The 13725-nt window shown below is 46.5% G+C and overlaps 1 protein-coding gene across 1 annotated transcript in view; it reads left to right on the top strand.

Annotated features, from left to right (window-relative positions):
* Nucleotides 1-2120: 2120 nt before the first annotated feature.
* Nucleotides 2121-13725, top strand: part of LOC105694157 (optomotor-blind protein) — a 136540-nt gene continuing 124935 nt past the window's right edge. Inside the window, exon 1 of the mRNA XM_012418782.1 lies at nt 2121-3780. Within this exon, the coding sequence (XP_012274205.1) occupies nt 2997-3780 (784 nt within the window). The 5' untranslated portion in view covers nt 2121-2996. The remainder of the gene's footprint in view (nt 3781-13725) is intronic.

Raw genomic sequence — 13725 nt, 5'->3', positions numbered from 1 at the left:
AAACCGTCCGGCTCCCACCCTTCGGGCTGGCGTTCCACCCTCGGAGCGTCTATCCTTCTCTTTGTCACTCTGGATGTCGGGTCGAGCGCCGTACGCGTCCCGAGCACTGGTCGTGTGCGCGCCAGTGTGCACGAACACAAACCCCGCGCACGGACGCTCTGGGCGTCGCTGTGACACTCCGCGCGCGAAGGCCGACCGGAGCGGCCGGGAGTGGGGGTAGGGTGGCGGAGTGGGGTCTCCCACGTGACCGTATATGCGGGCGGAGGGGGAGGGGCGGGGCGCGGCCTCCCCTCCCGGCCGAGCTGCCCCCTCCCCTCCCCACCTCCTCCCCGGCACCCAAGGCGTCCGCGGAGTCCAAAGCGCGTGTCGCGCTTCGAGCGCGAATTTTGGCACGCTTCGCGAAAACTTCTCGACACCCTCCGCCCGCCCCTCCCCGTGGCTCGGGAAATATGGTGCAACTTTTTTACTCGACCTCCTCGACCGGCATTGGGAACCGCTTCCATGCTCGCGGAAAAATTACTACGTGGGCTCTGGCTCGATAGAGGACCGACGGAACTCGAAGCCGTTGCTTATGTCGGGAGATAGAGCGGAGAGATCCGTTTCGGATGAATCAAGATGGGACGACGAAACATTGGGAAAATTATGCACTTAATTGAAGTTACGATGGATTATTAGTCTTTGAAAAGAAGAATAACTATGTAAACTGACAGGGAATTTAATCGTCGCTAATATTCTCATTCTCGGTTACGTTGCCGAAGTAATATAACGAAATGAACACTATTAGTTTATTCTATTCAAGGAAGAATGACCTGAAAGAGGATAATTGTGCGCCTAACCTTTTGGATGTCTCCAGTGATACAGAATTTGTCGTTGATTTGATTCAGGGTTAGGAATTGTGTTTTTAGTGCGTAATGTTACTCCGTAATGTAACAGAGAATGAGAATATCAGCGATGATTAAATTCCCTGTGAGTTTGGGAGAATTCAATTTTTTTAAAGGTTATTCATGTTATTCTCAGTAACTTTTTTTGAAACTATGAATGATCGTTGTGCTGCGCGAATATTTTTATTGTATTTCTGAAGATTTTTGCTTTTTAAACTTTTGATGCCGGAGTTTATAAACTTCTAATAATTGGACAAGCCACAATTCGTCGGCTATCATAACCTCCTGATCTTTTGTGCATCTTGATATTGATAAGAGTGACAAAATAAACTGCAGAAATAAAAGCAAGTAAAGTATCACAAATTAAAGGAACACAATTTAAAATAAGTCCCTCGACATTTTCCGAATATCACGTATTAAAAGTAATAAAATATTAGTAAAAATTAATTTAACCGCAAATCCTCAAAGTTCTCTTCGGTTCCCTTAAATTCTCCCAAGATTTTAAAATTACCGTCCACTTCTCGGTCGTACTACTCGAGCATAATTTCTTAAGAATTTAAACGTACAAGTTACGAGATCCCTATTTTCTCAAATTTAATAGATTACTGTAAGGCTCTTTTCACATTGTTCGCGAGAAGATATTGCAGGCCCATTTTCAAGGGTCCATATTTCCCGCAGTAACTAAAATTTCCAACTACGACCGTGAATTCATTTTCTGTGGGGAGAAACGTCTATTCCCGTCTCCAGTTCCGAGAAAGCCGTATCTCCTCGCTGTCGGCCGTTTCACCCCCGAGGTACGAAAGATCGGCGCCGTTCCATCGGTTTCCCATCGGCGCAGGATGCGGTAGGAGGCGTCTCGGCGTTTCCGCGGGACGACTCGGCGCGTTCGCTGGAGTTTTCCTAATCCCCCCACTCCCTGCCGGGCGGAGGGTGGCGTTAATGGGCGTACTCGCGGTTAACACCCTCGAGTCGTGAATCGGGGTGGGGGTGGTCGTCGGGGTGGGGGAGCCAAGGGTCGGCCGAGGCGTCGCGGGCGTCGCGGCCGGGCGCCGACACGCCAATCGGCGCGGCGTTCCCTCATTATCGCCCAGGCGCGGGAGGAGAAGCGTTCCCCCCACTCTGGTGAGCAGCCGCCTCCCCTCTCGCCGCGGTCCCCCCCCTCCCGGCCGCCGCGGCAGGGGAAGGGAGGAGCTCCAACGGTTTCAGTCGTCGCGCCGCTGCCCTCCAGCATTCACGCCTACCGCGCTCGTTCCGCGCTCCCCGTAGCACTATACCGGGCCGGGACTTTAGCACACCGACACCTCCGCGCGAGGTGTGGGGGTGAGCACCAGAGGAGGTGTCAATCCTGGCGCTGCTCAGTGACCATCGCGGCGCCACCCAAGTAACACCTTAACCTCCGGCAACCCGGACGAGAGCCCCCGAGCGCCACGCGTCCCCGCGACCTCGTAGCCGACGCGTTAGGTGGGTGCCGGTCGACCCGGTCGTCGCGACGGCGCCAGGCGCCATGCCGGTTCGCGAGTGCCGCGCGCGGGACCTCTCCTACGTGGGCCCGCGGTCGCCCTAGACTCGGCCTAGGGGTGCAGACCTAGACGGTGGTCGTCACCGCCGTCGGTGGCGGAATTTTCGCGAGGATACTCTTTAGCCCTCGCGGGGCGCCGACCCCTGCGATGAGCCGACTCCCGGCCTGAGGCCCGTCGACGGCCCGGGTGAGGCGTCGAGGATGTCGACGCCGGATGTCGGTTCGGAGGTACGGGCCTGGACAGAGACTCCGCTCCCCCGGACCGACCCTCGCGGCACCTCCAGCCGCGGATCGGCCGTGGAGCATCGAGGGAGCTAGGACCTGGGCAGACCTGGCGGTTCCTGGGAGATAGACGGATCGGGATGTCAGCGGAGGGGGTCGTTCCCCGGTGGAGATAAACCTTGGAAGCGATATCCGGTGACTGGGTCGCGAGTGCCAGGCGGGACCGACCGTGCGCCCCGCGTGGCCGGGAACTACCGGGTTCCCCCGGAGGAGGAGGCGGGAAAGGGAATCGGTCGGACGGCCAGGGCCCGAGCCTCGAGAGGCCGACTCGCATCGGCGGCTCGCGCTCGGCCGGGCAACCCCCTTTAATCTCGATGAGATACGAACAAGACTCCGCGTGCAGGGGTACCCACTGCGCCAGCACTCCGCTACCGGCCGCCGCACTGCAGCGCCCACGCGACCCGCGAGACCGCGAGCCGGACCCGCAGCCGCAGAGCCCCAGGAGGCGGGAGTCCGGCCTCGCCTCGGGCCAGCACCAGCGGCGCCGCGCCCCCGACTCGGAGAGACCCCCTGCCGACCTCAGGGAGGAGGGCGCGAAGACGGGGCTCAGGGCCGAGGTGGCGGCGGCGGCGGCGGCGGGGCCTGGGATGGCGTACCCCGCTCCCAAGGCGGCGGCGACGGCGACCCTCGCGCAACATTCGCCCTTCTCGGGGGCCAACCCCGCGGGACCCGGTGGACCCGGTGGGCCCGTTCACCTGGCCGGTCACCTGCCCGCCCCCGCCGCCCCCCGGCCCACGGACTTCAGCGTCTCGTCGCTCCTCACCGCCGTCGGCGGGGCCACCCATCCGCCCGTTCTCGGCTGCTCGTCCTCCCAGGGTAGCGCCTCGCCGCCCCCTGGGGGTCCCGGGAGTCCTGCCGCCGCCCCCGAGACGCCCCCGCCGTCTCTCGCCGGGCAGCGGGAGTTCGCCCAGCATCAGTCCTCCGCCGTCGCCAGCTATTTCGGCGCCGCCGCCCTCGCTGCTGCTGGATTCTACGGGCCCGCTGCCCATCTGCCCCCTGCCAGCTCACCTGGACCCACCCATCATCTGCAGGGAAAAGGCATCCTAGCTGGACCGCATCATCATCCCCATCTCAACCCCCACGGCCTCACGCCTCCCGGTACGTAGCGAAGCTGCCCGACGCGGCCCGACGGCTCCGCGCCGAGCCTCTGCTACTCGCCCCCTTCGAGAACCAGTGCACGGATTTGCGGGGAACCGTCCTTATCCGGTGGTTTTTACTCCTAGGGACGTGGTAGGCCGCTTGGAACGGCTCTTCGGATGGGTTGTCTCTATCGCCGAGGGGCTCGGGTCTGCGATTTTTACTTGCTCGGGAGGACCGCGGGTCAGGGTGACGGGTTTTCGGATGCGGGCGCGAGGTTTGAACCTTGAATCGGTGGTTGAAGGGACTTTTTCATGGGTGAAGTTGATCTTGGGGACATGGTCCGTTTCGCAGGCTTTGAGGAGTCGATCGTGGGGTTGCTTCGGTTAATCGAGGGAATTACGAATGATCTGTATGTTGGTCACTTGGGGAGTCGTCTCGTTCTAGGAGAGGAATCGTTTCCTCTTCAAAGGGAAGGCTTTACAGGGAGTTGGGAGGTTACTTAGCTTTGCGTCATTATTTCATGTTTTGAGGGAATTTTTTCTATACGCTACGTTGACCTATCACAGTTTTAGGGCCGTTTGAGAATTCGCGGGTAAAAACTGGAGGGTAACTGGTCAAGAGTTTGTACGATCTTCAGATTATCAATGTTATCTCGTGATCGCTATAAATGCGATTTATTTTGTCGGGGGTTTTGACCAGTCGCTGGAATCTGGAGCACGAATCACGAGCGATTTGTCAAGTGCAGATGGATGGCCGCGGAAATCAGGATGATTACCGGAAATACTCATCTTCACATCGTTGTGTCATGTTTGGGTACTTATTTTCACGTGGAATTCAAACGCTACGATTTTTATTTTTTTTTTTTTACGCCCTTAAGGTCGTTACAAAAATCGCGAATTGAAAATGTACGGAAACTGGCGAAAGACCAGCGTCATCTTCTGATCATCGTCATATGTTTATGATCCGCCCTACAAACGCGAGACCTTTCGGGGATTTTGATTAGTCACAAGAATCTGGAGTACGAATTACGAGCGACTTGTCAAATGGGAGATAAATGGCCTCACAAATTAGGGTAATTTGCGAGACTGACCATCTTCCCTTCATCGTGTCGTACCGTATCATATTTGAGCACTTATTTCCATGTGAAATCCAAACGCTGCATTTATCTTTTAGATTCTTAAGGTCGTTACAGAAATCGCGAGTTAAATGTGTAGGGAAACTGGCAAAGGACTCCCGTCATCTTCAAGTTATCATCTTACCACTTGTGATCACTGAAATCGCGACACCTTTTTCGGAGGTTTCGAATAGTCGCAGGAGTTGGGAGAACAAATTGGAACCGATATGTAGAATTTAAGCACGCAAGATGTCCGGACTTTGGGATAGGTTAGGGCTCGCGGACCCCAGCAGCGTTTCATGGATAAACCCACGACGTTGGCAGTCTCTTCTGTACGCCGGGCGAATTTTTTCTTCTTCTTTTTTTTTATCTTTACTTTTACGGTTTTCTTTGCAGGACGTCTGTTACGTACGTCCACCTCGAAGTCATCCGGGCTCTCGGCCAAGAGACCGCGGGCAGCACGACGGTGATTAATCTTGCCAAGGGCAAGAGACCCGACGTGTCTCGCATGCGGAATTTATCGCGGATCTACGATTCTCGGCTATCGTCTCTAGAGAGATCCGAAGTAAGAGTTCCGCGTTTTCGAGTCGTGCTTTAGAAAGGAAAATTCGAACACTCTGCCGCGAGACGCGGTTAAGAGGAAAGTTTGAACGACGTGAAGTTTCGGCGCGAGTCGTGCGTTTAAAAAAAAAAATTCGAACGTGAAGTTCCATTGCGAGGCAAGCATTGAAAGACGTGATGGTTCGTTACTAGTCGTGCGATTAAAAGAAAAATTTGAACTTGAAGTTCGGCTGCCAGGCGAGATAGAAAGAAAAATTCGAACGATCCAAAGTATCGATGCGAGTCGTGCGTTCGAAAAAAAAATTGAATATGAAGGTCCATTGCGAGGCATTTGTACGATGTGATGTTTGATTACGAGTCGTGCGTTAGAAAGAAAAAAATGGAACATGAAGTTCGGCTGCGAGGGAAAGTAGAAGAAAGAATTTGAACGACGCGAAGTTTCGGTGCGAGTCGTGCGTTTGAAATGAAAATTCGAACGTGAAGTTCCATTGCGAGGCATTTGTACGGCGTGATGTTTTGTTACGAGTCGTGCGTTTGAAAGAGAAAAATGGAACATAAGGGAAAGTAGAGGGAAAAATTTGAACGATGCGAAGTTTCGGTGCGAGTCGTGCGTTTGAAAAAAAAAAAAATTCGAACATGAAGTTCCATTGCGAGGCAAGCATTGAACGACGTGATGGTTTGTTAGCAGTCGTGCGTTTGACAGAAAAATTTCAATTTGAAGTTCGGCTGCCAGACAAGGTAGAGAGAAAAATTTGAACGACGCGAAGTTTTGGTGCGAGTCGTGCGTTTGAAATAAAACTCTAATATGAAGTTCCGCTGTGAGGCAAGGATTTGAATGACGTGATGTTTCGTTGCGAGTGGTGCGATTGAAAGCAAAATTTCAACACCCTGAAATTCTGCCGTGAGCTGTGCGTTAGAAATAATTCAAATGATCTGAAGTTTGGATCGTGAATTAGAAAAAGAAATTTGAACGACATGAAGTTACGCCAGGAATCGTGTGTTAGGAAGAAAAATTCGAATATGAAGTTTCTCGGCTAGTCATGAGTTAGAACATAAAATTCGAAAGTTTCGCCGTGAGTTGTGCGTTAAAAAGAAAAAAAAAATCGACGGACTGGAAGTTCCGCCGCGAGCCGTCGTCGACCGCTCTGATAATGGCGCGATAAGAGCCGCGTTTCGTCGTTAACAATCGACTCGCGAAAAACCATATTGAAGTTCGTCGCTTAAGAACCGCATTCGTCGCAAAATTGTTCATTCCCCCCCCCCCCCCCCCCCCCTGAAAACGAGGCTCTGATTATATGGAGTGCTAGTCGAATATTTCAGAGCGACTATGGCAGCTATTTTGTAAAATTTGATCGCGCCTCTGATTATCGAAATTCATCGGAAATTTGAATTTTATGCATTCCTTCTCTTTTTTGTGTCAAATTAGTAGCCTAAGGGACGGTACACTGTTAAAAGAAACTAAATTTATAATTCACTCATGGACGGATTTAATCTACACGTCTTCTAATTCTGCAAACTTGATTTAAAAAAAAAAAAATGTTCGATACAATTAATCGTAAAACTCAATTATACATGTGAAAACATTGCGTAGTGATTTAAATCGTCCGCTCAATTTTTCAATTTTAATGCAGCTTCGTGGACTTAATATAATATGAAAGGGTCATTCTATATATACAAAACGTCAAAATATTTATATAACTTTCCTTCAAACTGGGTGCACCGAGTAATCAAAAACTTTAACACGTGATTATGGCGATCCTAATGAAGGTCTTGAAACGCAGGAAATTTCATTTTTTCGACAATGAATTTTTTGTTTAGTTCGTGTTCAGGATAAATAACAAAATTCTTGAGTATCAAGACCTTCATTAGAACCTCTATAATCACGTGTAAAAGTTTCAAATTATTCGGTGCATCCAGTTTGGAGAAAAGTTTTATAAATATTTTGACATTTTGATACAGACGTGATACTTTCATAACACCTTAAATTTTGCGGAATTTTCCTCATGCGGAATTTCCAGTTTTAACGATCTAGCTTTAAAAATGCAGTTTTACATATCGGGGGGAAATCCGTCTTCCGATTCCGGCAAAGTAGAGCAATTTGGCTCGAGATGGAAACCGTAGAAATTTTTCCATGGTCAGCCTCGCCATTGTACGTTCGCGCAGCCAGAAGTAGAATTGTTTCGATCTCATTTCCATTTGTTCCAAACGAACATTCGACGTCGCCGAGGGAACTCCGCCAGGGGAATTACTCCATTCTTCAGGTTCGTTCTCACGGTGTAACGGAGCAAGACCGTTTTATTACGTAAAAAATGGTAATACCTTCGCTACCGGCGTCCGAATAAGTCCCGTACGTGTCCCAGGTAGCCGCCGAATGCTACGTGGCATAGCAAATGACGCCATTCGTCGCTTTTTATTCCCACAATGGGACATACTTAAATGCCTTTATTACATAAAGATGCTAATTTTTACAGTCCCGTTTCGAATCGGTCTTCTCCTCTCTCTTTTTTTGCCTTCACCACCGACAAGCTACTTGAAAAATATCCACAACCTCAATTTTAAGATCCAAATTTCAGATGTCTCAAAAAAGAAAAAAAAAACCCCTTCTCGACCTCCTGCTCTACAAAAACTGTCCATTAAATTTTCCGCAATTTAAGGTGGGGTGAAAGCGGCGTCAATGTCTCGTTTTTGAAACTTTTCTCCGAGCTGGATGCATCGAATCGTTTCAAATTTTACAATGAGAATGTGGAAGCCCCAAGGAAGGTTTTTACACCTAGGAAATTTCAGTTTTTTTAATTTGTTTATAGGGGTTTTAACATCTTTTTTTAATACAAAATGAAATTTTACGGGCGTCGGGATCTTCCTTATAGTCTCCATATTCATGTCGTAAAGTTTGAAACGATTCGGTATGCCCAATCCGGAGAATACTTTCACGAACGATTTGAACTTTCGGATATGTACAGGTTTTACATTTCATATCACCTTACGTATTATACATAAAATCCAAGTAAAGTACCGTATAAATTGCACGTTAAAATTACGTCAAAATTACGTACATTACGTAGAAAAACCTCGAATGACCCGTCGCTGCACAACCCTGATTCTTTTTTGCATGCGAATAGATACGCATGAAAAATTTCGCTTTGTTGCGATGTCACGTAATTGGTCAGCGTTTGAAATCCGTATACGAAATTGTCAATTTGGCGTGTGAAAGTCGATCGAATAAAAATCGAGAATAGAGTCCCTCGACGAGTCCGTTTTTGTCTGTCTCTTCCTCCGCCCGTAAGTTACTCGCAAAGGTGAAACGAAAGGGTGATTCTAAATATATAAAACGTAAAAATATTCATAAAGCTTTTCTCCAAACCGGGTGCACCGAATCATTTGAAACTCCAGCGCGTGCTTATGAAGACCCTAAGTAAGAACGTGGCGGTCATGAAATTTCATAGTTTAAAAAAAAATATATATTTTTACTTCTAGTGTGGGATAAATAAATAAAATTGTTATAGAAAATTAAATTAAATGAGCACGGTCTTCCTTAGAGCCTCCGTAATCACATGCCGATGTTTGCAACGATTCGGTGTATCCAGTTTAACCAATATATATTTTGACGTTATATATATAATGACCCTTTCATATCACCTTAAGTATTTTACCTAAAATCCATGTAAAATACTTAATAAATTACACGTTAAAATTATATGAAAATTACGTACATTATATAGAAAAACCTCGAACGACGCGTCATTGGGCAACCCTGGACGCGTTCGTTTTTTATCTGCCTGTTTCTACACCCGTAAATAGCAATGTTAATTCTTGGACTTATATTTCTCGTTCGTATTATACATTCTGACGAATTTGCGTGCGCGATCCTAATTATCCTAGGCAAACTGCGAGCGACACCGAGCTGTCGGGCCGTGTTGGAAAAGTGAGTCGTCGTAGGCTTGGGACGTTCGCTTCCTTGGTCGGAGTTTTCTTCGGACAAGAGCCGTTCGCCTAATTGGAAGCACCTTGTTCGTCCGGTGGCCTATAAATATACCTCGAGTAAATATATATATATCTCTCCGTCGCGACGTCCGGTTCCGTTCTGCATTACCGTTCCCGCGATACGTCTCGCCCTTCTTCGTGGACAATTACTCTCCGAAAAGTGCCCTCGTAACTCCTCAGCTTCCTTTCTGTTCCGAAAATTTCTCCCCAATGCGTCGTCCACGGACAAATGATAACGTGAGTGATAACATATCACCTGTAGTGTACAAAACAAAATAAGACTGTCAAAAATTATTTCTATGAATTATTCAGATGAGGCGTACTGGATTTTTCTTTGGATACTGTTGTAGGGTATCTTGTGTACTGACTTTTTCATTTTTATTCAAATTTCGGGTAATTCGGAAAATTCTAAATTTGTTGATATGCTTACGAGGATGAACCGGTTGAAGTGGTTGCATGAAATTTTGTAGTTTTTCCTCGAATTTATATTTTAATTGTATGGAATTTATGGATGTTTCTAGTGTAGGTGTCGCAAGTTTTTTTAGGGTCAGTTTTTTGAAGTCGTCGTCGCTGCACTTGCAATGTTCATTCGGGTAATTCTGACGACGCGTTTCTCGTGGAAGTTACCAAATTTTCGAAGTACAGTCCGAGGAACATTTTGGAAAGTTTAGGCGTCGCGTTTTAGAACTTACAAGTGTCGCGAGTACGTGTTAGTGTTGGCTCGTAGATTACAACATTCGCCGTTAACTTTGGAAAACGCATTCCTCGTGGAAGTTCTTGAATTTTCGAAGTGAAGTTCGAAATACATATCGAGAAGTCCAGCTGTCGCGTTTATACCCTCCACATATCACTTTAACCCCATTAGTGTCAGCTTCTACAAGAGTCGTCGTTGTCCTCATCCTCAATATTCACCGTAAAAAATTCGAAGCCGCGTTACTCCTGCAAGTTCTCGAAATTTCGAATTGAAGTTCCGTAATAAATTTTGAAAAAAAAACAAAAAAAATCAAGTGTCGTACTTTCGCAGACGAGGGAGGGTGCGCGGACGAACTTGCCATTCTCGTCCCTCACGGTCGCCGTAGGACGATAAATCGAATGGTAACCTCGCGGTTGGTTCGTTCATAAATATCCGACGATTAAGCAACACACTTTCGCACTCGCCACGGCTAATTAAAGGCGGGCTGATTTACGCCTGTAATTTACGATTTGGCAAAAATGGGCCCTCTTGAAGGGGGCGTCCGGGGTCGGGAGGGGAGGAGGGCTCGATTCCGCGAGTAGCCCCTCGATAATCCGCCGCGACTTTTTCCTGCCGCTTTTCCATTAACCCGCCTCTTGGCCGGAGACCGCCGGTCATCGGTAAGATGGTGGATTCTAATTAAAGGAAGAGAGCCTTAGGAAATTGGCCGGCGCTCGCAAGGGGCCGTAAATCTGTGCTGGCATCGAAAAGCGCGCGTCCGAGGTGGATGCGAAAGGTCACCGGTGATAAATCGATCGCGCGAATCGATAACCAATCGCGGATCGAGCCGCTCCCGGTGACAAGATCGATCTCGAATATCATTAATAACTCCGATAACGGATATCTCGACTACTCGATGATGGCTGGCCGCGGATCGGTTTCGCACCTTCCACCTATTGACGCGATATGAAAGCGGCTTCCAATCGTTTATGACACTTTTCTGTTAATTATATGCACCGAATCGTTTCAAATTCTACCATATGAACGTAAGTATCTCGAGGAAGGTCTCTCCACTCATGAAATGTAATTTTTGTTAACATTTATTTGTCGATTCCCTTTTAAATATTGTATAGAGAATTAAATTTCGCAGGTGTTGGGACATTTCTTAATGCCTCTATATTTACGTAGTAAGATTTCAAATCATTGGGTACTCCCAGTTCGGAGGAAAATTTCTTAAATAATAGATCCACTAGTGAAATTTCAAGTTTTATCTTTTATCTCTAAACATTTTTTAACCCTTTGCACTCCTTTGTCGAGTGTGACTCGACATCAATCGACATCTCAATAATTGGGAGCGTAAATTTTTCATTAAGAATGGTATGACTGCCAAGGCCTACCTTAAGGCCTTTATATTCATCTGGTGAAATTTCAAATAATGTAACTCATCTAGTCTGGAAAAAAGTTTCATTAATGATTGATCTTTGAGATACCACTTTAATGTCGCCTTAAATGCCACTTGTTATTGTTTTTTAATATTCTTCACTTTGGGGATCGGTGATTTTTCGGGAAATCGCGCCAATAAGGACAATACCGGAAAAATTCGCGAGTTTTTGGGATTTATTTATCAGAGGTGATAGAGAATTGTTGTCTTATAACAAATTAAAAATTTGCAATAAATTAGTTCCTTTTAGGCCCTTTGCGTGATCGAATAATTAGAGAAGGACGATATTAATTTTCTTTTTCTCTGAAATATCCGGATTCGATTGTGAAGGGGGAAACCAATTGTTATTATAAAAGTCCATCGACGTATCGAGTGCGTATTTACTGCGTTGCCACTATGTTTAATGTTGTTACTCCACGTGTCGCGGCCCACGTTAAATAATCCAATGAATTGCGCAAAACCCGCGATATACAATTAATCAATGACAGCAATTCAGCCCTTTGTTTGTCATGGGTATTGCACCGCAGCGAGATTTGCGATTGCACAAATATTTCCCGGTTCGTAATCGTAATCAGTCGTTTAAACATTTTACACGAGCGCCGGGCATTTTAATTTTTCCAATTTTCAAAAGTACGCGTCGCCGTCTAAATAACGCTAATCGATATACCCTTCGACATGAAATATCCGCAACAAATGGACGAGCCTTTTACGAGTGACTTTTTACACTCTCGATTCAAGTGACCGCACTGAAAAAAAAAAAAATTTATTTGATCCAAAGAAAATAATTTTTTTTAATATTGGACATTTGGATCAATTAACAGGGTTTTGGTAAAATGAATACGTACTCACCCCAAAGAAATGTTAATATTTTGCGAATTTCTTCAAAACCGTGACACGTTTAATTGTAACAAATAACTTGGAATATTTTATTCGATCCATCGAAAGGATTAGTTTCATAAGTACAATAGCATATTTCATTTTATTGAACTGATGAATAAAATGCTCGAATAAAAAAAAATGTGTTTTTCCTTTCAACGAAATTATTTCTTCGCATGGATCTAAAGAAATACTTGGTTAATTCAAAGAATAATTATTCTAATAAATTGTCATAATCCCGCAGAAATGTTGCATCCAACTTATTCGAGTTCATTTGAGTAAAATAATTATTCTTTTAATTAATAAAATATTTCTTTGCTGCTGTTCAAAGAAATTATTTCTTTGCTTCAATAATATTTTTTTTTTCTCAGTGCGGCATTTCGGTTTCTCGACGAGAGACGACGAGTCGGTGAGATTACGAAGAGGTTAAGTCTCCCGGGAAAATGTCCGCCATTTTGAAAACTGGTTCCCAATGCCAGTCGAGCGCGAAAATGACGCCCAAGAAAGTTGCAATCTATCATTCCACCTTCGATAAGCCGCTCGTTTTCCGCCAGTGCGGAAACTGAGCGCGCACTCCTTCCTGGAATAAATGTTTTTTCATTTCCATCGGAGTCGATGCATTATTAGCGGCGTTAACCGTGTGCACCGTGTGGAGAGATACACTCATTACGCGATAAACGGTGAATTAATGACAGCGATTACGCGGTGTATGGGTCGTAACGGGAATGTGGAGGATTTTCGAACGACAAGGTGACATTTTCCCTCCGGATCAACGTCGATTTTCAACTGGAAAATCGATCGTTACGTTCGATCGCTGATATCGTAAATACGTCACTATTCTGGCCGTTGCTCCGCGATTATGCTGTGTGAGTCACGGTACTCGTAATCAGCGGGTAATTGGCGTTACATAAATAACGCGGCCTTAAAGGTCCCTTGCTACCGGACGCAGTTTAATCTTTTGCTCTTTACTTGAATCCGGGAAATGGAACTTTCAATTCAAAGACGATATTTCGAGGTGACTCGATTTTTTGGCACGATAGCGAATTTTTTAATCCGGCAGGGTGGAGGCATCCGGAAGTCGCGATATTTCTGACTTAAGGCGGTATGAAAGCGGAGTCTGAAATATGAATCGTTTATAACACTTTTCTTCAAATTGTGTTTACCGAATCGGTTGAAATTGTATCATGCGAATACGGAGGACCTGAGGAATGTCTTGCCACCCGTGAATTTCATTTTTAACAAATTATTTTTGTGGTCATTTAAAGATTTTTTATCATCATTGAAATTTTATGGCTGACCGGGAGTTTATTAGGCTAA

This window comes from Orussus abietinus, unplaced genomic scaffold, assembly GCF_000612105.2.
Source record: "Orussus abietinus isolate OABI.00-Male unplaced genomic scaffold, Oabi_2.0 scaffold53, whole genome shotgun sequence".
Lineage (NCBI taxonomy): Eukaryota > Metazoa > Arthropoda > Insecta > Hymenoptera > Orussidae > Orussus > Orussus abietinus.
The sequence above is the reverse complement of the archived record's forward strand: the minus strand, read 5'-3'. Positions and strand labels throughout refer to the sequence as shown.